This window comes from Neomonachus schauinslandi, chromosome 4, assembly GCF_002201575.2.
Source record: "Neomonachus schauinslandi chromosome 4, ASM220157v2, whole genome shotgun sequence".
Taxonomy (NCBI): domain Eukaryota; kingdom Metazoa; phylum Chordata; class Mammalia; order Carnivora; family Phocidae; genus Neomonachus; species Neomonachus schauinslandi.
Window position 1 is genome coordinate 13,565,739 of NC_058406.1, and position 27,270 is coordinate 13,593,008.

Consider the following 27,270-nt stretch of genomic DNA (forward strand, 5'->3'; position numbering starts at 1 on the left):
CGTGGGGGCAGCCCCCGAGGGCCGTCCCATAGGCCCCCGCGCCGCCGGGGTCCTAGCAGGCAGCACCGCCTTCCGCCGCATGTGGCTGCAGCGCGATGCCCAAATCCAAGCGCGACAAGAAAGGTGAGCGAGGGGCCTTCGAGACCCCATGGGCAGCTCCGTCGGCAGGGTGCCGGCTGCGGTGGGGGCTTGAGGGGCACCGAGTGGGACGTCGGGGCGTGCGCGAGGAACTCCGCCGGCTCTCTTGAAACTGCGATAGGGCTTCGTGGCCGCTGGCGCACCGGAGGGGGTTGGAGCCTGGTCGGGTCAGGGGAGCGGAGACTGCCGGTCCTTGGGTGCACTTCCAAGGCTTTCTAGGCCGGAAAACAGCTTTTGAGCACCTGGGCTGCGCCGGATCTCGCCTTCACCCACTTTTCCCACTTCAGCCCTTCTCCCTTAGCTCTCTGCGCTCCCACCACCCTGGCCGTCTTTCCTTTAGGAAAGTTTAGTCCCGGCTCTGGCCCTTTTGCTTGCAGTTGCTTCTGCGTGGCATGCTTATGCTTAGATCTTCATGTGGTTTGGTCTGTTTCAGTTGTCAGTTCATAAGGCACCTCCTGAGAGACCATTCCTGACTACTATGTGGTAGTCTCTTTCACCTAGGCTGAAACAGGTACTTAGGGGCCTGGCACTGTAGGCGTTGGGCGGATACAGCAGTTACAGTAAGGAAAGCCTAGAGTTCTCATTGAGCTTAAAGTTTTAGTCATAGGAAATATATCCTCCCCAAAACACCAAAAGTCGAATCAAGTCAGGTCGTGATGAGTCTCACGGACTAAAAGTGAGATAAAGAAGTGATGTTATTTCGGGGCGCCTGGGTGGCTCAGTTGGTTAAGCGACTGCCTTTGGCTCAGGTCATGATCCTGGAGTCCCTGGATCGAGTCCCACATCGGGCTCCGTGCTCGGCAGGGAGTCTGCTTCTCCCTCTGACCCTCCCCCCTCTCATGTGCTCTCTCTCTCTCTCTCTCTCATTCTGTCTCAAATAAGTAAAATCTTAAAAAAAAAAAAAAAAGTGATGTTATTTCGTTTAGTGCAACCAGAGAAGGTCTCTGATGAGCTGACAAATAGGCAGAAACCTAAAGAAAGGAAGTGAGCCATCCACGGAGTTACCCCAGAGCATAGTGTTCCAAGGAGAGGGAAGATAAAGTGCAAAGGGACTGTATTGAGAGGACATTTGATGTGTTCTGGGGCAAGAGGCCAGTGTGGCTGGAGCAGAGTACACAAAGAAGAGGGAGTAGGTTGGGCATTATAAACCTTCCCAAGGAATTGGCTTTCACACCCAGGTGCAGTGGGTAGCCATCCGAGAGCTTGAGCAGAGATGGATATGGTTTACTTTTTTTTTTTTTAAGGATTTTATTTATTTGAGAGACAGACGGAACACGAGCGGGGGGAGGAGCAGAGGGAGAGGGACAAGCAGACTCTGCTGAGCAGGGAGCCCAACACAGGGCTCAATCCCAGGACCCTGAGATCATGACCTGAGCCAAAGTCAGACACTTAACTGACTGAGCCCCCCAGGGACCCCGACATGGTTTAAATTTTAAAAGATCACCCTAGGGGCACCTTGATGGCTCAGTTGGTTGAGCGTCAGACTCTTGGTTTTGGCTCAGGTCATGATCTCAGAGTGGTGGGATCGAGCCCCACTTCAGGTTCTGTGCTGGGGGTGGAGCCTGCTTAAGATTCTCTCCCAGGGGCGCCTGGGTGGCTCAGTTGTTAAGCATCTGCCTTCCGCTCAGGTCATGGTCCCAGGGTCCTGGGATTGAGCCCCGCATCAGGCTCCTTACTTGGCGGGGAGCCTGCTTCTCCCTTTCCCACTCCCCCTGCTTGTGTTCCCTCTCTCTGTCAAATAGATAAATAAAATCTTTAAAAAAAAAAAAAAAGATTCTCTCTCCCTTTCCATCTGCTCCTCCCCCCACCTCTCCCTCTCTAAAAAAGCTTAAAAAAAATCACCCTAGTTGCCTTATTGATAATAGACTGGGGAAAGTGGGGAGAGAAGGCAAAGTTGGAAGGAGCGAGACCAACAGTAATCCAAGAGAGGGTAGCGCTGGCTTGGTCCACAGTTGTAGCAGTGGAAGTGGTGAGAAATGGACAAGGGCATTGTGTTTACTCTCCTGTGCTGCCCTTACCCTGACCAGTGAGATTATTGTTCCACGTATATGCCAGGCAGGATGAATAAAAATTGCCCCATTACGGGGGGTACCCTTAGCTTTGCATTTGATGCTCTGTTAAGTGTTTGTGGAATGATTGGGTTCTGTAGAGGGAGCCCTGGTGAGATCTGGCAAATGCCATACCCTTCTGGATAAGAGGAAATTGAGCCCCAGCTCTTGGGCAGAGGTGCTTGCCCTCCCCAGAGAGGCAGTGCTTTATCCATGAGTCCAAACTGCAGAACAAGATGGAGCAGAGGAGACAGAGTCCCCAGATTCATGGTTCCCCAGCAGAGGCCACCAAAGATTTTCTCTGTGCACCATGGCAGAGAGCAGAAAGGGACCTGCCTGAGCCAGCCACTGAAAGCACTCCAGTAACAGGAGCAAGCCCTGCCCCCACACTGCAGTACAGATTCTTAGTTTAGCTGAACTAAGAGGGATGCAGGAACATCTGGTTTGTCTAAGTAATAGGAGATATGTCAGGGGATGTCCAGGCTCAGGAACACTAGAGTAGGCACTCTTAGGACCCTGGGAACACATAGCCTTGCCTTTCCTCACCCTGGCTTTTGGTCCAGCTGAGCTGCCAAAGGGAAGATGGAAATGAGTCTGCAGGGCCTCTGGATTCGTCTCTTATCACCTCTCTCTCTCTTTTTTGTATTAGTTTCCTTAACCAAAACTGCCAAGAAAGGCTTAGAACTGAAACAGAACCTGATAGAAGAGGTAAGAGCTCATTCTTTTTATTGTTCCAGACCTTGTATTTGGTTTATAAAGGTGGCTAGAGGGCTGGCAGGAAAACATTGTTTTTTTTTTTTAAAAAAAGGGGGTGGGGAGAGAAAAACACCACCGTGAGGTGCTGGTTCTGTCCTTTTTCCTCCAGCAGCAGCACCAATAAAAACTCCCATAGTAATGATTTCCAGCTTTGACCGAGCTCTTACTCTGCATTTTGCACCGCACTAAGTACTCCGTGTGCTGTTCCACTCCATCTTCACAGCGTACCTGGGAGGAGTTAGCATTGTTTTGCAGCTAGCTAACGGAAGCTTAGAGAGATTTGGTAGCCTGCCCAATGTCAGCTGTGGCGTTACACCGGGCGCCCAGCTGGCTCAGGTGGTAGAGCATGCGACTCTTGGTCTCGGGGTCATGAGTTCAAGTCCCACATAAAGTAACTTTAAAAAAAAATCTATGGGGTTATCAGATGTGAGTAAATGCACCAGCCTACTGTCTACACTGCTGCAGGCCACAGGCTGGGTGAGAGGAGAGACTCCTCCAGCACAATTAGTCCTTTTCCTTAAGAAAGCGATCAGCAATGTGGGCACAGCAGGGCCGATGAGCCACCTCCCGTTGTGAGTAAAGAGTGAGGCTTTATATATTTCCATTTAGCAGGAGCCTTCCAAGCGTAGCTAAGTGTTTCTGGGTTGTCAGTTAATGAGCAGAGCAAAGCAATCCATTCCACGCCGGGCACAGATAAGTCAGAAAGCTGGGAGACCATGGGATCTCTTACCTGCACTTTGAGAGCACACCTACTTTGCCTCAGGGGAGCCCCTGTAGTCCGTGATCTTGGCTTCAGTAACGGAAGTAAGGAGGAAACAACTAGACGCCTCCAGCTCTAAACTTCCACGGTTGTTAGGGACCTAGACCAGATTCTTCCCCATCTGAGGCCCAACCCATGCTGCCCCTTGAACTCCAGAACCCCACTGAATTGTCCCATAGCTTCGAAAATGTGTGGATATGTACAAGTACCTTTTCATCTTCTCCGTGGCCAACATGAGGAACAGCAAGCTGAAGGACATCCGGAACGCCTGGAAGCACAGCCGGTAAGAAGGCCTTTCTGCGTAGAGAAGAAGCAAGGATGCTCTCAAAGCACAGGGGCAGTTATGGACCCTTGGGTATCTGGGTCACACAGATAACCACCTTACTGAGGACAAAGTTTCACATTCTCCAGAGGCACTTTTTAACTGTTAAAACTGGTCTTGCATTGAGCTCCTTGGGCAGGACTGGGTAGTTGGTCAGGGAATGTTTGAGCAGTGATCCCTTAGGAGAAGGGGCTCCCTTAACTCCTGGGATCTGGTCCTTTTAGGAACATCCCATCAGTTTTAGAATGTCGGTGTATACTCCAAGATGCACACAGTGACCCAAGAGCAGGCTGCGTGAGCCATATGGCGGGTACCCGTCCTTGGGCTGGATCTGTGATGGTACGAGTGATGACTCTGGTCTGCCTCAGACCAGTGAATGTGCCTCTTCCATACATCCAGATTGGGGGTCTAGGGGATCACATAACACCCACAGTGGGCCAGTAGACAAAATACTGTGGATTGAGGTCTGTAGGCAGGAAAAAATGAAGGGGGTCCTTGGCTGTGGACAGAGCCAGCAGGGCTGCACGGAAGTAGGAGCCTCTGGCCAAGCCTCCTGCGGCCCAGCAGCCTGGGCCTGAGTTTGGGCTCCTGGGGACTAGAGCAGGTTTACACCTTAACTGGGGGACGTTGGAGGGGGCCCTTCCTTCACGGACCCCTTTTTCCCTCTAGGATGTTCTTTGGCAAAAACAAGGTGATGATGGTGGCCTTGGGTCGAAGCCCAGCTGACGAGTACAAAGACAACCTGCATCAAGTGAGTTTCTGGCCTTCTGGCCTGTGGAAGGATCGGGCAGATCAAGGCCTGGCTTAAAGCTCGGTTCTCCTTTAACCTGCAGACCCAGAGTAGTGCCCCCCCCAGCTGTGTCAACCAAAAACATCTGCAGATATTGCCAGATGTCTAATGGGACTGGGCCAACCCCACTTTTGTTCTGTAGGTCAGCAAGAAGTTGAGGGGTGAGGTCGGTCTCCTTTTCACCAACCGCACCAAGGAGGAAGTGAATGAGTAAGTTTTTGAGGACTAACAGGGAAGGAATAATCTGGGTACTTTGTACAGTACGGAGATATCAAGTAAAAACTGGTTCCTGGAACATTGCTCCTGAGTCCTCATTCTCTGCAGCACCAAGCGGTCTGCAGCAAATGTGGGCAGGGAGGGGAGGCCAGGGGAGCCTGACTTCATGCCCGGCTGGTGGGCCATTCAGGAACCCCACCACCACCACTTGTCTTTTCCTGAGGTGGTTTACGAAATACACGGAAATGGACTTCGCTCGAGCCGGAAACAAAGCAACTTTCACTGTGACCCTGGACCCTGGGCCCCTGGAGCAGTTCCCCCACTCCATGGAGCCACAGCTGAGGCAGCTGGGCCTGCCCACTGCCCTCAAGAGAGGTATGGGGAAACCCCTGGAGCTGAAAGGTCACAGCTTAGCTGCCGGGAACACAAGCTCCCAAACCTGACAGACCCCCTCTGGCCTCTGTGGCTGAGCAGCTCATTTCTGCCAGTCTCCATTTCCTCAGGTGAAAATGGGACTGAGTGACCACCTCTTGGTTGGGGCAAGAGTGGATGGTAACTCACAGCCAGAACACAGCAGTTAAGGGACGTGAGGGGGCCGTCATCCCCCCACAGACCCTCCTGGGCAGCTGAGCACTTGCAGGTTTAGCCTGAGTGTGCTGGGGAGGGTGGGAAGGACAGGGGACCAACCAGCTCCCTCTCAGCTCTGGGCAGTGGGCAGAGAGCTGTGCGTGGGCCTCTGTGCCGAAGTCACCGTGTAGGGTTCCTTTCTCCGTAGGTGTGGTGACCCTGCTGTCCGACCACGAGGTGTGTAAGGAGGGCGACGTGCTGACCCCAGAGCAGGCCCGTGTGCTGGTGAGTCTGTCTGTCCCCCCACCCCACCCCACCCTGGCCACGGTCAGCGGGCTGTAGCACCAGGGCCCCTGGCCACTTCATGTTACCCTTGCTCCTCCTTTTTTTTTTTTTAGATTTTATTTGTCAGAGCAAGCAAGCATAAGCAGGGGGAGTGGCAGGCAGAGGGAGAAGCAGGCTCCCCACTGAGCAAGGAGCCCGATGTGGGACTCAGTCCTAGGACCCTGGGATCATGACCTGAGCCAAAGGCAGCTGCCTAACCAACTGAGCCACCCAGGCATCCCAACCCTTGCTCCTCCTAACCATTGGTTCCCTTTATGCGTCCCTTGCAGAAGCTTTTCGGGTATGAGATGGCTGAATTCAAGGTCACCATCAAATACATGTGGGATGCGCAGTCTGGAAGGTTCCAGCAGATGGGAGATGACTTGCCCGAGAGTGCATCCGAGTCGGCAGAAGAATCAGAGGGGGAAGATGACTGCTGACAGATACTGGGGACGGACTGTGGGAACCACCCCGCTCGTTGAACAGCAGGGAGGGCGAGAGGGATGGACTGCTTTTCTATAAGGAATAAAACTGTCTGCAAGGTGGCTCCTGTGGACAGCAAAGAGGACTTTTCCTAGAAAAAAGGCCTTGGCTTTGGACTTTTATTTGGATTCTCTGGGTTCCTTTGTTTACCTGGAGCCAGCTTCCAGCACTGGCTCCCGCATTACGTCTGGGGACGTGAGAGCCACCCCCAGAGCTGGGGCTTCTCTCCTCTGGCCCTTTTGCGCCTCCTGGACATGGGGGTTTGCCAAGGAATAAAGGAACCCTGGCCACCCTTCCTGCCCCTTTCTTTCTCTCCCTCCTCCCCCCCAGTCCTATCCCCTGCCCGAGCCAGGGCCGGGGGTCTTACAGGATGCTTTCACTAAGACAAGAGTAAAGCCACTGCTGAAACCCAGAGCAGATATGAAAACTGTTACACAGCATCCTGGGGACTTTTATTCTTGGGAGTGACTCTAATGGTAGGTAAACCTTCAGGGCATATGGCCCTTTCTCTTGTGCGTAGCAGAGAGAGGGCCACCTCCAGCCGCCCTGTCCGGAGGTCGGGCTGGATTCCGGACGGGAGGCTGGGAAGCCTGCGCTCCTGCCCCCTCCCCGCAAGCCCTTGGGAAGGACAGGCAGCAGAGCGGCTGGGCAGCCGGGTCTAGCGCCTGCTCTGTCCAAGCAGGACACGCCCAACTGGGTCACAGCACAGCCTTCTCTCGTGAAGGCAGCTGGGAGCATTGCGGGAATGGAGGAAATAAAAAGCTCGTGAGCAGACACTGTGGAGAAAGAACAGGCCAGATAAAGCCATTTAAGGCCCACGGTGAGATTGTCAAAAGAAGTGACAAACGGAGGCCCTCTGCCACCTCAAGCCAGGACTGGCCCTAGCAGAAGTAGTTGGGACATTCGTGGGCGACCAGGTGCCAGGCTCGATCGAAGGCCTGCACCACGGCCGGCTCCAGGGGCCCTTCCTCGGTCGCCGCCAAGTTCTGTGTCAGCTGCTCCACGCTGGACATGCCCAGGATGACGGCGTCCCCGTGGGCACCCTGCAAGGGGAGACCGCCAGATGTGAACACATTATGCACCATGGTGGCTCCAGGTGCACACCCTCCCTCCCCGCCCTGCCTCTGCCAAGACCTGGGCTCTGATGTCTACTTAGAGCCTACGTTCTTCCAGAATTTACACAGCCTGCAAACAGCTTGAAAGGCTGGCCTCTACAGACTCCCCAGCAGGCAGACGTGAGTTCAGAGCCGCTCCCCTGTGCCCCTCTGCAGTGGGGTACACCTGGGGTAGTCACTTGACATCCCCAAACTTCAAACTTCCTTTATTTTGCAGGAATTAAAATTTTGTGAAGTATTTGTGTCAGGCCTGGCCCTGAACAGCTCAGGAAAGGGGAGCCCTCAGTAGATCATGCTGAAGCCAGAGGAAGGTGTGAGGGCAGCCTGGGACAGCAGAGGGGGTGACCCCACCAGGCACAGGGCCTGACTCTGCAAGCGTGCGGCATGGGGCGGAACAAAGGCTAACGGTTAGAGATGTAAGTTTCAGAGTCCACTGGATGCTCGTGCCCGGTCACGTGTAGCTGTGGGGCCTTAAGCGCCTCTGAAATCACTTCATCTGTGAAGTTGGAATAATCACACTTAATAGGGCCGTGGAGTTCCTAACGGGGCACTTACTGAAACTTCCCAAAGAAGAGAATTCGCATGGAGAAACACCAGAAGAAAAGGAATCATCTCAGAAACTATCAAGTAATTGTGTAGCCCTCTCCCTTCTTCCACGTTCTCCCTCACCCCACCACGGAAAAAAGCAGCCCCCCTGGGACGGCCGGCTCACCTGCAGCTGGGAGTGGTGGTACATCCACCGGAGGGCAGCCGAGGTCATGCTGGGGGCGCTGCCGCAGTATGCGGCCTGCAGGGCCTTCTCCACCAGGGCAATGGCCTCGAAGTGGTGCTCCTTCCAGAAGCTGGGCAGGTGGGGAGGGGGGCACAGCGGTCAGTGCCATGAGGTCACTCCAGGGCAGATGTCCCACTCCAGTCCCTGAGACCCCGAGGGGCTGGCATCCTCTGAGAATGCAGGTGGATTTCGGGCCCCACACCTGGGCATTTTTCAGTCCGGTGAGGGGGGGCGAGGAGATGCAGTGGGCAGGAATGTTTGCATTTATCGCTCACTAGATGTGAACAACCCAGGCCCCACCTCGGGACCCAGGAGCAGCCACAACACGGTGCTAGCGTGCCTCCTGTTACTGGACCCGTGACAAATCCTGGCTAAAGCCACCTGCCTCCACTTCTCTTACCTGCTCCATGAGGAGAGCGAACGCTCCAGGCCAGCCCCTTACAGCCAGTGCCAAATGTAAAGGAGATAATGGACCTGATGGTGCATGCTTTGTAAACTATGAAGAACGGTCAAGGTCAAAACCATCAGGCCTCAATTCTCCAGGGTGAAGCCCAGGCCCTGGCGGTGAGAAATCTTGAGAACACTGTTTGGGGCATTGGTTCCTAAACCTGGACACCAGGCCAGGAAGATCAGAAACTGGGGTGGGCAAGGGTGGGCGGGGGCTGGATTAGGACTGAAATCACAGCAGTGCACACGAGGTAATCCCAAATACTAGACGCTCCATAGACACTCCCCGGCTTTAAAAGTCCTTGGCCATTTCAACAAGACTAACAATGGAGACTTGCACAAAACTTCCTTTTTGCCCTCCTCCCAGGGTGGGGGGAAAAAGGCAAATAAATTACACACAGAAATTAACCGTGGACTTGGCTTCTATAAAATAGATTAGGAGCTTGCCAGTAGTCCATGGAGGACATCTAAATTTGATAAAGGAGGGGCGCCTGGCTGGCTCAGCTGGAAGAGCATGCGACTGGATCTCGGGGTTATGAGTTCGAGCTCCACGTTGGGTGGGATTACTTAAATAAAACTTTTTAAAAAATAAAGTTGATAAATGAAGGAATAGCAATAAAGTGCACTTTGGGGGAGGTCGCAGGAGAGGCCAGAGGGAAAGAGCCATGAGTTTAAATCATCACCTCTGAAGAGTACAACTTGGTAACGGGTTGCTTTGAGCCACGGGCCTGTATTCGTTTGATAGCATTTCCAAATTTTAGAAAGTGGAAAAGGGAAGAAGGCTGATTTCAACAGCTGTGTAACTATAACTGTAGACATTGAGAAAATATTACTGCCAAGAGTTTACAAAGCTTAGATTCCTTTGCCTGCGGGGAAGGGCCAGGTTTCCCGAGTCCTGATCCAAGGGTACCCCCTCCCCCACCCCCACTGTGCACAGAGGGTGAGCTCTTCCCAGGAAAGAGTTGTGGAGCTTTGAGAAGGCACAGGGATCCACATTCCCAATCCAGGCCCCTAAGCCCTCTCCAGAGACACAAAATATCTGAGGTGTGGATGTTGGTAAAGCCCTGGAGATTCCAGGGACCTAAGTCTGAGACCAGGAGGAGGTGCTGGCCCCCAGAAAGCAGCCCCAGAGACCCCCTATTTCAGACTAGGAGGACCTATACCACCTCTTGCCCTGACACAGCCCATCCCCGCTCACCGATTCCTGTAGATCTCAGCCCATTTATTCCCGAAGAAGCGGCACACGGGCTATTTCCCATTCTTGTCCTCATACTTGTACTTGCCCGTCAGCAGGCCCCCTGCAGGGAGACTGACATCAGAGCCCCAGGCCCACCCTGCTCCCAGAGGCTGTTCTGGACTGGCGGGGGGGGGGGGGGGGGAGCACAGGGGGAAGGGCGGGGGACCCAGGAGGGACGGAAGACACGGCCCAGTCTATTTTCAAACCCCTTTCCGATTTCCAGGGCCTGGGCCAGGCATCTACTGTGTCAGGAAGAGGCAGAGACAGGGCAAGGAACGGCCTCCCACCCCAGGAGGAGCCTGCCCCCAGAGCAACCCGTACCAGCTAAAGGGTTGTAGGCGTAGAACCTCAGTCCGAAGTGCCTGAGGCAGGGGAAGAGCTCTGTTTCCACCTGCCGTTTCCACCTGCCGGGGTGGGGGGGTGGGTAGCGTTGTACATGCCCTGCGGGTAGAAGGGCCGGCTGCAGGGTGTGCACATATCAAAGGAAGGGACCCCAAATCTTCCCTTGCAGAGCCCTCAGTTCAGACCCTAACAATCCTAGGACCTTAACAATCAGAGCATATACTGAGTAGGAAGGAAACTTCATTCATTCAGCCAACGTTTCTGAGCACCAGCTATGGGCTGGACATGGAATTTCCATCCACACACCAACAGGACAAGGCCCCTGCCCTGGGAGATTTAATAGCAAGGTAGAGCGTCAACAGGTATAGTCGAGAAAAGAAGCAATCATAGCCCACTAGTAAGTTCTGTGAGCAGTGTCTGGCACCAAGTAGGAGGACAAACATTTGCTGAATGAATGAGGAGCAAAGTAGAGCCAGAGATCCCAGGCTCCTCTGGGGCATCGGGAAAGGCTTCCAGGGGACGAGCCATCTAAGTGAGGCCTGAGCACTTCTACCGGGGGGAAGGGGAAGAACGGTCCAGGCTCACGCCCACAGCCAGGGGACAGGAAGGAAGGGCCTGCGGAGCACGTGCAGGTAGGAAGGGGAGCCAGGGCCAGAGCGAGCAGGTGCCTGCTGGCCAAGCTGAGGAGCTTGCACGTCATCCCCACGACACAGGCTGTCAGCAGGGGAATGGCTGCGATGGAGAGGAGGCAGTGGGAGGGGCCGAGAGAACCGGGGATCAGCCGGGGCCCCCGCAGCCCTGGCCCTCACCTGGTACACAGTGGGTAGGAACCAGCCGTTCCTCTTGCAGAGGGTGCAGATCTCGGCCACCTCCCAGGCGGCATAGTTGGAGAGGCCAAGCTCCACGAACTTGCCCTGCAGGGGAGAGGCCTTGGTCAGAACCCACGGCGGCCCAGCACACTGCAAAGGGGAGACGGGGGTGGGGATCCTGGGAGTGGGGTCTGTCCCCGGCTCTGCTCTGGGACGACCCTGGTGCCTCCACTCTCCTGGAGCTCGGGGGCCCGCCTCACCTCCTGGTGCAGCTGGTGGCAGGCACGCAGCGTCTCCTCCACGGGGGTGTCGTGGTCAGGGACATGTAGGTAGAAGAGGTCCACCCGGGGGCACTGCAGCCGTTTCAGGGATGTCTCCAGCTGGGCCCGGACACTGTCAGGCTTCAGTGAATTCTCACCCAATGGATTGGCCTTGGTGGCGATTTTCGCTTTGGGGGAGGAGTGAAATGAGAGTTCAGGCCAGTTTACCAAACACTGGAGAGAGTCTAGAGTAATGACTCAGAGAAAGACCTGGGTTCACATCCCAGCTCTGCCATTACCACCTCTGTGACCCTCACCAAAGTTACTCAACCTCTCTGAGCCTCAATCCTCTCAACTATAAATTGGTAGCGTCAATGGTACTATTTTGTGTGCTGGTCCCAAGGATTGACCAGGACTTGAATGGACGTGTTGTTCATTGTCATCATCGCCAATGTCATCACTATGACGGATTATTTACCAGGCCCTAAGGGCTGGTAGACCCAACAGGGGATCCCTGCCCTCGAGAAGGCACTGTCTAAGGGGCTGCATTACAGTAAGTGAGGCAGGGATATGCACCAGGTGCTGGGGGAGCCCAGGACATAGAGGCGGGAGGCCCCTGTGAGCTCAGGGAAGGCTTTCTTTAGAATCTGAATCTTGGTCTCCAGGGGGAAGTCACAGGCTGCCAGTTGAGGAAAGGTGGGAAGTTCATTCCAGAGGGTGAGGACAAGGGCAAAAACCCAGAGGAAAAGAACATGGCGTGAGAGGAGCCATGACTGCAATTCCAGGGGTCCAAACACCAGGGTCAGGGGGTACACAAGGCAAGAGAAGGGCCACAGACCCCCGATGGAAAGGGCCTTGGGAGCACCCCATGGAATCTGGCCCTCCCTGAACACTCGGCGCCTGGTAAGTCACCTGACTCCTTGAGACTTATGAGCAGGCTGGAGGACCGCTCACTTGGAATTGTTCCATTCCTCCAGCTCTTCTTCATGTGAATTAAACTTCGGAGCTGAGGTTTAAGGACTTTGGCCCCACTAGCTCTGACCAGGAGGGAAGCGAAGGAGGGCTTGGAGAAAAAAGACATGGAGAAATAAGACCCAGGGTGGTCAGAGAAGCAGCCAGGTGATCTGGAAAAGGGCGAGCACTGAGACACAGGCATATTGTCTTATGTTCCAGATCGAGCGTGCTGTGAATCACAGGAGAACCTAGCAGACTCTAGCAGAGGAGAGAGAAGAGCCCAAGGGAGAGACGGTGCCGTGTGCTAACAACATTACTATTACTACTCCTAACCGTAACAGTAACAGGCAACATTGCTGTACTCTAGGGACCTGCCAGGCACTGCTGAAGCCGTTCAAATGGCATCAGACTGCTGATGGACGGTCCCCTGCCCTTACGCAAACCCTCCACTTAGCTATATCTGCCTGCTCCAACACCCCTGGCATTGCCAAATCTCATTGCCTTGGCACGCCCACTGCCCACACCCACAGCACTAACACCTGTCCTCCTGGCCAACTAATCAGTTCTTCAGTGTCTAATGCTCCCTCTTCTGAGCTTTCTTCAGTGGCCCGCCAGAAGTGCTCCCTCTTCCGGGCTTCCCCAGCCTTCTCTCGAATCCGAGCTCGCGGAGTGGGTTCGTGTCAATTTCCCTTCTAGGTCCTCAGAGGCTAGCCCAGAGGGCAGTTAGACACCCTACCACCCGCACTCCCCCATCCCCGCCCACCGAGCACCCTGCGGCTCTCAGGCGCTGCCACTGAGCATGGCACCCGGAGCCCCACGGAGCAAAGTCTAGGGCCCAGAGCAAGGAGGAAGCAGATCCCCCACAGGTTCCAAAGTCTGATCCAGGGCTGTGCCAGGGAACGCCAGGACAGTACGGGCAGGGTTCCAGCAGATCAGGCCTGCACGGGGCACCTGCCGGGGGGCGGGAAAGGAGGTAGGGGCTGCACGGCGCCAGATCCCAAAGCTTTCAGGGCCCCCTAGAAGACCTAACCAAGTCATTCCAGACTGGACCTGGGGCGGGACGTTGCTGGAGGGAGGGTCCTGGGAGACCTTCTCGGAAGGGAAAAGGAGAGGAAAGGAAGGTCAGGACAAAGCACTGTCCGGCTGTCCGGGACGACACGTGCACGGGGCCTGAGGAGCAGGGGGGTGGTCCAAAGCGCGGTCAGCGCCCGGGAGGGGCCGAAGGCATCGGTCCTGACCGCGGGCCGGGCCACGGCTGGGGCCGGCCGGGTGGGCGCCGCGCGGTGCACGGGGACGGAGCGGTTACCTCTGCAGTCGCCGCCACCCAGCCCGAGGCCCAAGCCGCCCAGGATGCTCTAGGACTGGCCGTCGCTGTACACGAAGGCCGTGTCCAGCTCCGTGTGGCCGCGCTCCAGGAAGGCGCGCACGGCCGCGGTGCTGGCGGACGCGTGCATGCGGCGCCCCATCTCCATGGCGCCCAGCACGGTGGCGGGCCGAGCCGGGGCCCCGGAGGCGGCCCGCGACGGCGACAGCGGCCGGGACATGGCGGCGGCGGCAGAATCGGGTGGCCCAGGCGTCGCACTCTGCGGTCGGCGCGAGGCACTAACCAGCGCGAGCCGTCGCCGCTTTAAGGAGCGACTTCGGGCCCCGCCCACCAGCGTTGGGGGCGGGGCAGTGTGCCCACCTCCCCCTTCGCTCCGCTGCCTCCCACCCGGGCCCTGCTGCACGCACGCTTCACGCGGGGCTTCGGGGACCGCGCACTTTGCTGGCGGGTGGGCCGGGAGGGGGCGCTAGTGCGAGGTTTACGAGAGAGCGCGAAGGCTGAGGGCTGGGACTCCAGGGCCTCGCTGCCACGTCTCCCCACCTCCCTCGGCCTCGCTCTGAACCGTCCCGGGGTCCCGGGGTCGTTCCGGAGGGGGCTTTCCTACCTGCTAAAAGTTCTGAAATGAGGCCTTGGTTTGGGGGGCTGGGGGGGAGGCGCTCGGGCTGTCCCGCCGCCCTGCGGTCCCAGAAGCGACTCTCTGCTTCTCCGGTCGAGACTTGCCAAAGTCTCCAGCCCAGGTGCGCGTGTTAAGACATGGTAACGTATGAAAACAAGGAACTGTCAGCCTCCAGCTACGTAAACCCAAGCGAAAATACTTCAAACATGAAGGCAAAATAAAGACTTTGTTCAGACAAGCAGAGGTGTAGAGCATTCATAGTAGCAAACTTTCACTCTACTAGAGGTATTTTTAGACGGAAGGAAATTTGAATTTACACACGCACACAAATGAAATGCTGGGGGTGGTCAAGGTGGATAAATATAAAACAGTTTCATTTTTAACCATTGGGTTTTTTTTTTTTTTAAGATTTTATTTATTTATTTGACAGAGAGAGAGAACAAGTAGGCAGAGTGGCAGGCAGAAGCAGACTCCCCACTGAGCAGGGAGCCGGATGCAAGACTCGATCCCACGACCCTGGGATAATGACCTGAGCTGAAGGCAGACGCTTAACCATCTGAGCCACCCAGGCACCCACCTTTTCACTTTCTTGATGGTATCCTTTAAAGCACACATATTTTATTTTATTTTAAGATTTTATTTATTTGACAGAGAGAGACACAGTGAGAGAGAGGGAACACAAGCAGGCGGAGTGGAAGAGGGAGAAGCAGACTTCCCGCTGAGCAGGGAGCCGGATGCGGGGCTGGATCCCAGGACCCTGGACCATGACCTGAGCCGAAAGCAGATGCTTAATGACTGAGCCACCCAGGCGCCCCAAAGCACACACATTTTAAATTTTGATAATGTCTAATTCTTTTTTTCTTCTGTTGCTGGTGCTTTTGGTGTCGTCTAAGAGACCATTGCCTAACCCAAGAGCATGAAGATTTACTCCTGTATTTTAAGAGGTTTGTAATTGTAGCTTTTACATTTAGGTCTACAATCTTAGAGTTCATTTTGTGTGAGTGTGGATGGTGTGAGGAAGGGGATCAACTTCATTCTTTTGCATGTGGATATCCAGTTGTCCCAGCTTCAATTGTTGAAAACTATTATTTTCCTATTGAATTGTCTTTACACACTTCTCTAAAATTCAAAGTACATATAAAGGTTTATTTCTGGACTCTTGATTCTATTTCATTGATCTGTATGTCTGCCCTTATGCCACTACCACTCTCTTTATTACTATAGCTTTTGGTAAATTTCAAAATCAAGAATCAGAGATTGTAGGCTTCTTATTCAAGATTATAGCTATTCTGTGTCCCTTGAACTTCTATTTGAATTTTAGGATTTGTTTATGAATTTGTTAAAAAAAAAAAAGATAAAACAAAAAAGCAGTTGGACTTTTGATAGGGATTGCTTTGAATCTTTATCTAAATTTGGGGGACTCTGTCATTTTAAGCAACTCAATTTTAGGATAGCTAATTGTACAATGGTAACCGATACACCATCCCGTTTAGGGGAAGAATGCATTTTATTGTGGATGAAGACAAGAGAGGGTGACTGCTTCTGTAGAGAAAACAATTTTGTCTGCAAGGTGTCTCCCTCTAGATGGTAAATGGGACATTTCTTAGAACAAAGAGTGTTTCTGATTGGTGGTTTGTTCTGGCATTTCCACGCTGAGCCCCCTTCCTCACTTCAAGATAAGCAAGCTCCAAGTGCTGACTTCTGCTGCTTGGCCCACACTCCACCCCCCTGGCCAGGGCTAGACTGATTTTTCTGCACTGGGAATGGTCAAGAAGCAACCCTCAGACCTGGGATTTTTCTTCCCCAGCGTTGGGTGCCCCCTGCTTGGAGTGGGGGTTTGCCAAGGGAAATGGGGACCATGGCTACCCAGGCCACCCTTCCAGCTCCAACAGCAGGAGACCCAGGGCAAGGCTGAGAGTCCTACAGATGACAAGGAGACAGGAGGCTTTCACCAGGACAAGAGTAAAGCCACTGCTGACATTGAGTCTGTTAAAAATGTCATGCAGCATCTTAGGAGGTGCCCAGGAACATCGTTCTTCTTCTCAGTGGGGGCGCTATTGGGAGGTTTTGGCTCCAAGGATTCTATTTCTAGATGCCTCTATTTCCTGAGGTGATTCTGAATAAGAGAAAGTATACTTCAGGGTGCATGGCCTGCTTTTCTTCTCCTGTGCATAGCTGAATGAGGGCCACCTCAGCCCTGCTGTTGAGAGCTCAGGCTGGATTCAGTACAGAAGGCAGGAGAGAGCCTCCTGAGGGCAGCGTGTGCTCTACCTCTGCCCTCTGGAGACTCCACCTCGTGGTTCTGCCCTGTTGGCAGTAAGCTCCCGGGCAGGATGAAAACAGGCTGCAGACAGTAAAGGAGACAGGTTCGTGGGGTTTACTCGGGGCCCGGGCAACAGCCCGGTCAAGTGCTGGCTTTATTCAGACAAGAACGTCCCAAGTGGGCCACAGCCCCAGGCTTTACACGCTGCGAAGGCATCTGGGAGCCAGGAGGGAATCTAGAAAAATATTGCATCGAGCCAGACAATCAAAAAAGACCATGTTAAATCAACTTAAGGCAGACTGGTCAGGATGAGAGAACAGAAGAGGTGGCGGAAGAGAGAAACCTTTGGCAGCTGGAGCCAGGACTGGCCCTAGCGGAAGTAGTTGGGACATTCGTGGGCGACCAGGTGCCAGGCTCGATCGAAGGCCTGCACCACGGCCGGCTCCAGGGGCCCTTCCTCGGTCGCCGCCAAGTTCTGTGTCAGCTGCTCCACGCTGGACATGCCCAGGATGACGGCGTCCCCGTGGGCACCCTGCAAGGGGAGACCGCCAGATGTGAACACATTATGCACCATGGTGGCTCCAGGTGCACACCCTCCCTCCCCGCCCTGCCTCTGCCAAGACCTGGGCTCTGATGTTTATTTATGCTGAATGTAGTTCCCTAAGGAACCTGAGATGCCTTCAGTGATTTTAACAATGTGACTCCAAACCCTGTCTTCTTTCCCTCTGCTTGTCCTCAGACCCAGCTGTGCTCAGAGCCCAGCTCGACCACTCAGCTGGGTGCGCTTGGCTTCGTTCTTCCTCCTCTTGGTGACTCAATCTTCTCTGTCTTCAGTGTGGTTACGGGAATGAGAAACTACGTCAGGCAGCACGCCCCCGGTTTTTGAGAAACTATGTCTGTCAAATCCTGTGCAACTGTGTCAGGCTGATGCAGGAGACACGTTTTAGCGAGGGAGCCCGGGGACGCGAAAGAGGGGGGGGGCCCCCCAACTCCCACCAAGGAGCGAGTAAGGCTGAGGAGTTTTGAGAAATTTTCTACCCCCCACACAGCTGTGTGGACCCGGTTCCTCACCTGTAACACCAGGGAAATGGCACTTCATGGGGCCGGAAGACAGACTAAATGCACGTATGCGAAGCCCTCATCCAGGGCCTGGCGCTCAGACAGCTACTAAGAACAACGGAACGACTGCCTGACTGCTCTGCAGCTCTCACCAGGAGAAACCTCAGAGGGGAAAACTGCTTAAGGGTTAGTGCCTGGCTGGCTCAGTCGGTGGGGCACATGACTCCTGGTCTCGGGGTTGTGAATTCAGGCCCTACACTGGGTGTGGAGATTGCTTAAAAATAAAATCTTTTGGGCGCCTGGGTGGCTCAGTCGTTAAGCGTCTGCCTTCGGCTCAGGTCATGGTCCCAGGGTCCTGGGATCGAGCCCCGCATCGGGCTCCCTGCTCTGCGGGAAGCCTGCTTCTCCCTCTCCCACTCCCCCTGCTTGTGTTCCTGCTCTCACTACGTCTCTCTCTGTCAAACAAATAAATAAAATCTTTAAAAAATAAATAAATAAATAAATTAATTAATTATTTTATTTTCTTTCTTTTTTTTTTTTTAAACATAGTCTCCATGCCCAACCTGGGGCTTGACCTCACAACCCTGAGATCAAGAGTCACAAGCTGGGACCCCTGGGCGGCTCAGTTGGTAAAGCCTCTGCCTTCGGCTCAGGTCATGGTCCCAGGGTCCTGGGATCAAGTCCTGCATCGGGCTCCCTGCTCAGCCTCTTCCTGTTCCCCTCCGGCTGTTTGTGATCTCTCTCTCACTCTGACAAATAAATAAATAAATAAAATCTTTTTACATGCTCCACTAACTGAACCAGCCAGGTGCCCCCAAATAAAATCTTTGGAGGCAAAAAAACCCCAGGAAAACACGACTTAGAAATGACCTAAAGGGGGGCGCCTGGGTGGCTCAGTTGGTTAAGCGACTGCCTTCGGCTCAGGTCATGATCCTGGAGTCCCGGAATCGAGTCCCGCATCGGGCTCCCTGCTCAGCGGGGAGTCTGCTTCTCCCTCTGACCCTCCCCCATCTCATGCTCTCTCTCTCTCTCTCTCTCTTTCTTTCTCTCTCTCAAATAAATAAATAAATAAAATCTTAAAAAAAAAAAAAAAAAAAGAAATGACCTAAAGGTAATTCTGGCTCTGTTACAAGGGGCAGCGGCGGGCCCCCCCGGGATGGCCAGCTCACCTGCAGCTGGGAGTGGTGGTACATCCACCGGAGGGCGGCCGAGGTCATGCTGGGGGCGCTGTCGCAGTATGCGGCCTGCAGGGCCTTCTCCACCAGGGCAATGGCCTCGAAGTGGTGCTCCTTCCAGAAGCTGGGCAGGTGAAGGGGGCGGAACAAGGGTCAATAACCAGGGGTCACATTGGGGCTACAGCCACAAAGCCAAGCACGGCAGCTATGTCCACCCAACTCGGCGGGGACAAGCGCCGAGCGTTCTTCTAGCAGCGGGCCAGCCTGATTGGGCAGCAGAGCCACCAGGCACAGGAGGCAGCTAGAGGGGCCTCCCCGAACACTGCAGAGACATCTTTAATCTCTTTATGAGTTCTTAAGACCTCATAACGCCTGCCCACTTTACGTAGTGAAGCAAAGGTAACAAGATGGTGGGGCGGGGGGGGCGGGCAGGACTCAGCCCCAGGCCTCCTGAGCGTGGATCCAGGGCTTGCTCTTTCCTTCCTGGCAAGTGGTATGCCCTTCTCAGGGAAGCGCTAGGCCTTGGAAGACCCAGTATAAGACCCAGCGGTCGCCATTTGCTCACAGAGCTCCCAAGAAAACAAGAAACGCCGCAGAAGTTGGTCATTTCTGCAGGAATCGAGACACGGGTCCAGACAGCAGGGAAGACTTGGAACTCCCAGGAAAACTGCCTAGAATTTCTCCACGTCTGATAAAGGGGACCCTGCCCCCCACCCATCCTGATGCAGCCCATCCCCTGCTCACCGATTCCTGTAGGTCTCAGCCCAGTCATTCCCGAAGAAGCGGCCCACAGGCTGTTTCCCATCCTTGTCCTCATACTTGTACTTGCCCGTCAGCAGGCCCCCTGCGGGGAGACTGACATCAGAGCCCCAGGCCCACCCTGCTCCCAGAGGCTGTTCTGGACTGGCGGGGGGGGGGGGGGGGGAGCACAGGGGGAAGGGCGGGGGACCCAGGAGGGACGGAAGACACGGCCCAGTCTATTTTCAAACCCCTCCCCGCTTCCCAGGGCCTGGGCCAGGCATCTACTGTGTCAGGAAGAAGCAGAGACAGGGCCAGGATTGGCCTCCCACCCCAGGAGGAGCCTGCCCCCAGAGCAGCCCGTACCAGCTAAAGGGTTGTAGGCGTAGAACCTCAATCCGAAGTGCCTGAGGCAGGGGAAGAGCTCCGTTTCCACCTGCCGGGTGGTAGCATTGTACATACCCTGTGGGTAGAAGGTTGCTAGTGTCAAGGGAAGGAACCGCAGCCTGTTTTTTTTTTTTTTTTAATTTAAATTCAATTAACATATAACGTATTATTAATTTCAGAGGTAGAGGTCAGTGATTCATCGGTCTTATATAGCACCCACTGGTCATTACATCACGAGCCCTCCTTCATGCCTGTCACCATTTACTCCATCCCCCACTCCTTCAGCAACCCTGTTTGTTTCCTGTGATTAAGAGTATCTTATGGTTTGTCTCCCTCTCTGATTATCTTATTTTTTCCTCTCTTCCCCTATGATCCTCTGTTTTGTTTCTTAAATTCCACATGAGTGAGATCATATAATTATCTTTCTCTGACTTATTTTCCTCAGCATAATACCCTCTAGTTCCATCCATGTTGTTGCAAATGGCAAGATTTCATTTTTTTGATGGCTGAGTAGTATTCCATTGTGTATATATATTATATCTTCTCCATTCATTCATTCATCTGTTGATGGACATCTGGGCTCTTCCTATAGTTTGGCTATTGTGGACATCGCTCCCATAAACATTGGGGTGCAGGTGCCCCTTCAGATTACTACCTTTCTATCTTTGAGGTAAATCCATAGTAGTGCAATTGCTGCATTGTAGGGTAGCTCAATTTTCAGCTTTTTGAGGAAACTCCATACTGTTTTCCAGAGTGAATGTGATGAGGGAACAGATAAGGACAAAGCAGACACTGACACCTCACAACCCCCCACAACCCCAGATGGGATATATGTGACATTCCTCAGGCACTCCTGGTTGCCCTAAAGCTAAGGAAAGGAAAAACAAAGAGTTACCTTACAGAGATCACAATCCTGCAAGACCCCAGCCTCCCTCAGTTTACAAATGTCTTAGCAATCTACAAGAACAAAGCATTTCTATCAATAACCTAGCTTCCAGAAGGAAATGTAGATACAATTAAATGTCCTTATAACCTGCAGGCCATTGACAGATACTTGAAGGGGGCAGAGTGTAATGTTCCTCCAGGAAGCTCCCAACTATCTTCATGTTAATGCCTTGCTAGAGGGAAAAACAACCTTAACTTGACAATGGCAAGGCCTCCGTGTCCTGTGAGTCCTCTTAACATATGAAAATCCTTTTGAAACCTCCCTTTTCCTTACCTCCCCGAACCCCATAGTATATAATCAGCCACCCCTCAACCCCGGTGCAGCAGCTCTTTCTGCCTACAGGTCCTGTCCCCATGCTTTAATAAACCACCATTTTGCACCAAAGACATCTCAAGAATTCTTTCTTGGTCTTCTGCTCTGGACCTCACTCCACTGAACCTCACCTATGTTCCAGAACCTCATCAGATGCACCAGCTTGCATTCTCACCAACAGTGTAAGAGGGTTCCCCTTTCTCCACATCCTCGCCAACACCTATCATTTCCTGACTTAATATTAGCCATTCTGACTGGTGTGAGGTGGTATCTCATTGTGGTTTTGATTTGGATTTCCCTGATGCTGAGTGATGTTGAGCACTTTTTCATATGTCTGTTGGCCATTTGGATGTCTTCTTTGGAGAAATGCCTGTTCATGTCTTCTGCCCATTTCTTGATTGGATTATTTGTTCTTTGGGTGTTGAGTTTGATAAGTTCTTTATAGATTTTGGATACTAGCCCTTTACCTGATAAGTCATTTATAAATATCTTCTCCCATTCTGTCGGTTGTCTTTTGTTTGGTTGTCTTTTGGTTTTGTCGACTGTTTCCTTTGCTGTGCAAAAGCTTTTTATCTTGACGAAGTCCCAATGGTTCATTTTTGCCCTTGCTTCCCTTGCCTTTGAAGTCGTGTCTAGCAAGAAGGTGCTGTGGCCGAGATCACAGAGTTTGCTGCCTATGTTCTCCTCTAGGATTTTGATGGATTCCTATCTCACATTTAGGTCTTTCTTCCATTTTGAGTCTATTTTTGTGTATGATGTAAGGAAATGGTCCAGTTTCATTCTTCTGCATGTGGCTATCCTTTTTTTTTTTTTTTAAGATTTATTTATTTGAGAGAAAAAGAGCACATGTGTGGGGGGGGAGGACGGGGGGGCAGAGGGAGAGGGAGAGAGAAACTCAAGCAGACTTCACGCTGAGTATGGAGCTCAATGTGGGACTCAATTTCACAACCCCCAAATTAGACCTGAGTCGAAACCAAGAGTTGAACGCTTTAACTGACTGTGCCACCCAGGTGCCCCACCCCCTCCCAGGCTTCTTTTGAAACTATCAGTCAAAAACCTGCCCAGGACTTCAGCAATGATTTCCCAAATCACTAGTGGTAGCAGTGGATGGGGAGATGGTGCTGGGCCCAAGGTAGGGAAACTGGACTGGTTATATCATTCCACAGATATCTATTGTTGCCAAACACAAGCAAGTCCAGCCAGGTTTCTGCTTCTGCCTCCCACAGATGTTAAAGCCATTAAAAACAAAGAAAGAAGTGTCCATCGATAGATGAATGGATAGAGAAAATGTGGTATATATACACAATGGGGGATTGCTCGGCCATATAAAAAAGAAGGAGGTCTTGCCTTATGTGATGACATGGAGGAATCTACAGAGTGTAAGTGAAAGAAGCCAAAGAAAGACAAATACTGTATGGTTTCGTTTACATGTGGAATCTAAAAAACAAAACAAAAGACCAGAAACAGATCCATATATACAGAGAGCAAACTGCCAGTGGTCAGAAGGGAGGGGTTGGAGGATGGGCAAAAAGGGAGGGCAGGGATCGGGAGCTACAGGCTTCTAGTTGGAACGAGCAGGGATGAAAGGTACAGCAGAGGGAATATAGTAGATGGTATTATATGTAACAGCTTGCACGCCAACCACCTGTGGTGAGCACAGCACCACATAGACTATGTTGCACACCTGAAACTAACATTGCGTGTCAACTCTACTTCAATTAAAAAGATACACACAGAAAGAAGACAGACGATCACAATAGAGGTGGGCTGTGTGATCACAGCAGATGCTTACAAATACTTGCTGAATGCATGAAAATGAAGTCAATACTGGAGGCTCCTCTGGGGCATCAGGAAAGGCTTCCAGGGGACGAGCCATCTAAGTGAGGCCTGAGCACTTCTACCGGGGGGAAGGGGAAGAACGGTCCAGGCTCACGCCCACAGCCAGGGGGCAGGAAGGAAGGGCCCGCGGAGCACATGCAGGTAGGAAGGGGAGCCAGGGCCAGAGCCAGCAGGTGCCTGCTGGCCAAGCTGAGGAGCTTGCACGTCATCCCCACGACACAGGCTGTCAGCAGGGGAGTGGCTGCGATGGAGAGGAGGCAGTGGGAGGGGCCGAGAGAACCGGGGATCAGCCAGGCCCCCCGCAGCCCTGGCCCTCACCTGGTACACAGTGGGCAGGAACCAGCCGTTCCTCCTGCAGAGGGTGCAGATCTCGGCCACCTCCCAGGCGGCATAGTTGGAGAGGCCAAGCTCCACGAACTTGCCCTGCAGGGGAGAGGCCTTGGTCAGAACCCACGGCGGCCCAGCACACTGCAAAGGGGAGACGGGGGTGGGGATCCTGGGAGTGGGGTCTTCCCCGGCTCTGCTCTGGGACGACCCTGGTGCCTCCACTCTCCTGGAGCTCGGGGGCCCGCCTCACCTCCTGGTGCAGCTGGTGGCAGGCACGCAGCGTCTCCTCCACGGGGGTGTCGTGGTCAGGGACATGTAGGTAGAAGAGGTCCACCCGGGGGCACTGCAGCCGTTTCAGGGATGTCTCCAGCTGGGCCCGGACACTGTCAGGCTTCAGCGACTTCCCTTCCCAGGGATTGGCCTTGGTAGCGATTTTCACTTTGAGGGGAGCATGCAATGGTTACAAGGCTTATTATGTGACCCTGTCTAAATTATTTCAGTTCTCTGAGCCTCCATTCTCTAATCTGTAAAATGGGGGTATAACAACGGAACTGTCCTCCTAGCGAGATCATGAGCACTAAATATGCAAGTTCTCAATGTTCACGGCTGTTATAATCACTAGTATTAGTCAGCGTGATAGGCCTTGCCTGGAGGCACACTTGCTCCCTCCCCTCAAGGAGCTCACAGCCTAAAGGTGATGTTACGATAAGGTAAGTGCAATAGAGAAAAGCCCCTAGTGCTAAAGGAGCCCCGAGTAGAGGAGTGTGGCCATCCTGGGAATTCTAGGGAGGGCTTCCTATGGGGATGACCCAGGAGCTGAGTCTCTAAGAATGAGTCCCAGCCAACAGGGAAGGATGGGAAGCATATTCCAGAGCCTGGGAAGATGGAGTCACAAAGGAACACACACAGTACGTGGAGGCCCATTCCTGCAATTCGGAGTTATAAGAGCATTGACTCCAGGTAGGGAGCAGTGGGACAGGGGGCCAAGAGAAGGGTGACAGACCTAATCGCAAATCCCATCAACCCAAGTCAGCTACGTTCACTGTGTCTGTGGTCGGGAGGGCACTCAAGGGGGCAGGCCTGGAAACAGGAAGGCAAGAGGCTGAGGCGAGAATTCTGCAGAGATACCGCGGACCAACCAGGCACCGCGGGCAGAGATCAATCTGAGAGGCAGATACAAGGCAAAAGGAGCAGAAGCTGGTTATCGACCCCCCGCCCCTTCAGACTCAGAGAAGCTCGCACACCCACACCCCCACTGGGGAGACACAATCCCCATGAGAATGAAATAGTGTTCTGCCAAAGCAGCCCCGAAGGGCCATCAAGTACACCAGCTGTCTGGATTTTGCACTTTTCACACGCGGCAAAGGCAACTCAGCAGGTCAGAGGGGAGGCACATGACCGCTCGGGATGTGGGAGAGAACCAGTCCCACAGCTTCTTGTGCACATTTTCTCCATGTCACCACAATTCTCAAATCCTCTACACTCTTGGTGTGGATTTTGCCTCAAGTCCAACCTGTGGACTTTGGCTCAGTGAGTGCCTGGACTCAACGAAGGAAGCAGGGAAGGGCTGGAGGAGAAGAACCAATTCAGAAACAAAATCTCCATTATTAAGGAGGGGGCAGCAGGGTTAACTAGAAAGCGTGGGCCTGAGAGGCAGCTTCCTCCAGATCTACCAAGCTCTGAATCAAAGGAGGACCCAGGGGGGCTCCCGCACAACAGCTGGGAAGGGCAGAAAAGCAGCAGAGTATGGTAGTAAAAATAACAGTGAACATTTACTGGGCCCCACGGATGTGGGAAACAAAAGACAAAAGAAAAAATTAAATTTCCTGACATGTCCTTGAAACAGGCAGGGGGACATTCCTCTAGGAACTCAGCTGCTTCGCTGTTAATACTTTGCTAAGGGCAAGAGGTAATCTTAGCCTGACCACTCCTCCCCTCCTTTCCCCAGGATCCTGCAAGTCTACTTTAACATTCCTTTGGAAACTTCCTTTATCTCTACCCCCGCAAGATACATGTTGGTAATCATCCTCCAAGCGTATGTCCCACTGATACACATCTGAAGGGTCTCATGACTGAGTCTTTACTAAACAGTAATAAATGAACTTTTCCTTTTTTTTTTTTTTTTTAAGATTTATTTATTTTAGGGGCAGGAGCAGAGGCAAGAAAGAGAATCTTAAGCAGACTCCGCAATGAGCAAGGAGCCCAACATGGAGCTCAATCCCACGACCCTGAGGTCACGACCGCAAGAAACCAACCGACTTAACCAACTGCGACACCCAGGTGCCCCATGACCTTTTCCTAACAATAGCTAGCCCCCTCAAAGTCCTGGAAACCTTGTTTCCAAAATATCTTGGAGGACTGTGCTGTCCCTAACGCCCTCCCAACTTGAAAAAATATAATCAGTCACCCATCACAACCCCAGTGCTGTTCTTTCTGCTCACCAGTCCTGTACCCATACTTCGATAAAACCGTCTTCTTACACCGAAGAAGTCTCAAGAATCTCAAGAATTCTTTCTTGGCGGGCAGCTCTAAACCTCATTTTCCTATATAGCCACCACGATCCAGGCACCCTCCTAGGCATTTCCAATGGCATCAGGCTGATGAGGGACAGCCCTTCCCACGAACCTACATCCTCCACCCAAGCCGCACCTGTCTACTGGCCGTCCCTCCACATACCAGACACTACATTTCCAAACCTGGTCTGCACAGCTCTGCCCTCAGCCTTTGATGCCCCTTTCTCCCATTCTCTTCCCAGCAAACTACTATTGATCCTTTAAGGCCCAGCTCCAGTGTTCTCTGAACCTTCTCTAGTGCCTTTCCCTGACCGCTTAATCCCCCCAAAGTGCTTCCTCTTCTGGGCTTCAACCTTCCCCATTAGACTCTAAGCTCCCTGCCGGTGGGTTGGAACCACTTTCCCTCCTATAGCCCCATAACAAACCTCCCCACTCTGCAGGTACCACCCCTGATCCCCCAGCTTGGTTTGTGACCTAGTTGCAGCTCTCTCTGGGAGCCAGGGTACTGCCAACTGAACTGAGCAAAGGCTAGGGACTGATAAAAGTCCAGGATGAGAAGAGGGTGCTCAGGGAGCCACGGGCAGTGAGGGCAATGGGGAAAGGGGCGGCTTGGGGCACTTGGCAAGGTTCGAGAGGGTACTGCATAGCTCTGGAGACCACTGCCACAGAGAGGTGCCCCAAGAAAGCAAGGTGGGAGGAAGCGAGGGACTGGACCAGGCTCCGGGTAAGACTGGGGGGGGGGGGGGAGAAGGTTCCTGAGTTGCAACTCCCAGAGTTGACAGAAGCTCGGGAGGGGAAGGAGATCAGAACAAAGCACTGTCCGGCTGTCCGGGACGACACGTGCACGGGGCCTGAGGAGCAAGGGGGTGGTCCAAGGGGCGGTCAGCTCCCGGGAGGGGCTGAAGCCGTCGGTCCCGACCGCGGGCCGGGCCACGGCTGGGGCCGGGTGGGCGCCGCCCGGTGCACAGGTAGGTAGAGGTTACCTCTGCAGTCGCCGCCGCCCAGCCCGAGGCCCAGGCCGCCCAGGATGCTCTCGGACTGGCCGGCGCTGTACATGAAGGCCGTGTCCAGCTCCGTGTGGCCGCGCTCCAGGAAGGCGCGCACGGCCGCGGCGCTGGCGGGCGCGTCCATGCGGCGCCCCATCTCCATGGTGCCCAGCACGGTGGCGGGCCGAGCCGGGGCCCCGGAGGCGGCCCGCGGCGGCGACAGCGGCCGGGACATGGCGGCGGCGGCAGCAGCGGCGCGAAGCTCAGGCGCCGGGGAACCACGGACGCAGCGCACAGCGCCACGGGCCACCGCGCGAGACAAGGCGCTTAGCATGAGGTCGGCGCCTGCGCCCTGGGGCTCCTCGAGTCCCGCCCACCCCGCCGCGGGGGTGGAGCCGGGAGGCGGCGAGAGAACCAGGACAGGCCGCGCGCCGCCCCACCACGC

General features: G+C 53.7%; 2 protein-coding genes and 1 pseudogene across 4 annotated transcripts; 1 reads left to right on the forward strand and 2 right to left on the reverse strand.

Annotated features, from left to right (window-relative positions):
- The first annotated feature begins 44 nt into the window (after positions 1–44).
- MRTO4 (MRT4 homolog, ribosome maturation factor) lies at positions 45–6,738 on the forward strand. 2 transcript variants are annotated; one of them, XM_021684086.2, is made up of 8 exons: positions 45–123; positions 2,836–2,894; positions 3,882–3,985; positions 4,694–4,775; positions 4,957–5,024; positions 5,254–5,405; positions 5,806–5,882; positions 6,212–6,738. In XM_021684086.2, the coding sequence occupies exons 1-8, from the start codon at positions 96–98 to the stop codon at positions 6,359–6,361; spliced, it is 720 nt and encodes a 239-aa protein (XP_021539761.1). In that variant the 5' UTR covers positions 45–95; the 3' UTR covers positions 6,362–6,738. The 2 variants fall into 2 exon arrangements, with proteins under 2 accessions (XP_021539761.1, XP_021539760.1); XM_021684085.2 differs by having other exon boundaries at positions 69–123; positions 5,221–5,405.
- Positions 6,739–6,990: 252 nt separating this feature from the next.
- Positions 6,991–13,899, reverse strand: LOC110575157 (annotated as a pseudogene).
- Positions 13,900–15,121: 1,222 nt separating this feature from the next.
- LOC110575156 (aflatoxin B1 aldehyde reductase member 2) lies at positions 15,122–27,171 on the reverse strand. Of its 2 annotated transcripts, XM_021684087.2 has the most exons (7): positions 26,823–27,171; positions 23,577–23,764; positions 23,318–23,422; positions 19,882–19,978; positions 19,522–19,621; positions 18,772–18,901; positions 15,122–17,075 (listed from the first exon to the last, which is right to left on the reverse strand). In XM_021684087.2, exons 1-7 carry the CDS (start codon positions 27,157–27,159, stop codon positions 16,914–16,916), a joined length of 1,119 nt encoding a protein of 372 aa, XP_021539762.1. In that variant the 5' UTR covers positions 27,160–27,171; the 3' UTR covers positions 15,122–16,913. The 2 variants fall into 2 exon arrangements, with proteins under 2 accessions (XP_021539762.1, XP_044769828.1); XM_044913893.1 differs by lacking the exon at positions 23,318–23,422.
- Between the last annotated feature and the right edge of the window lie 99 nt (positions 27,172–27,270).

Bases quoted from the DNA above. Each gene is read 5' to 3' on its own strand.
- MRTO4 (XM_021684085.2), top strand. From the start codon at position 96: ATGCCCAAATCCAAGCGCGACAAGAAAG. The intron at 124-2,835 runs GTGAGCGAGGGG...TTTTTGTATTAG, and splicing joins ATCCAAGCGCGACAAGAAAG to TTTCCTTAACCAAAACTGCC. The intron at 2,895-3,881 runs GTAAGAGCTCAT...ATTGTCCCATAG, and splicing joins AACAGAACCTGATAGAAGAG to CTTCGAAAATGTGTGGATAT.
- LOC110575156 (XM_021684087.2), bottom strand. From the start codon at position 27,159: ATGCTAAGCGCCTTGTCTCGCGCGGTGGCCCGTGGCGCTGTGCGCTGC. The intron at 23,765-26,822 runs GTAACCTCTACC...CTCCCCTCAAAG, and splicing joins GGGCGGCGGCGACTGCAGAG to TGAAAATCGCTACCAAGGCC. The intron at 19,979-23,317 runs GTGAGGGCCAGG...TTCTACCCACAG, and splicing joins TCCTGCCCACTGTGTACCAG to GGTATGTACAATGCTACCAC.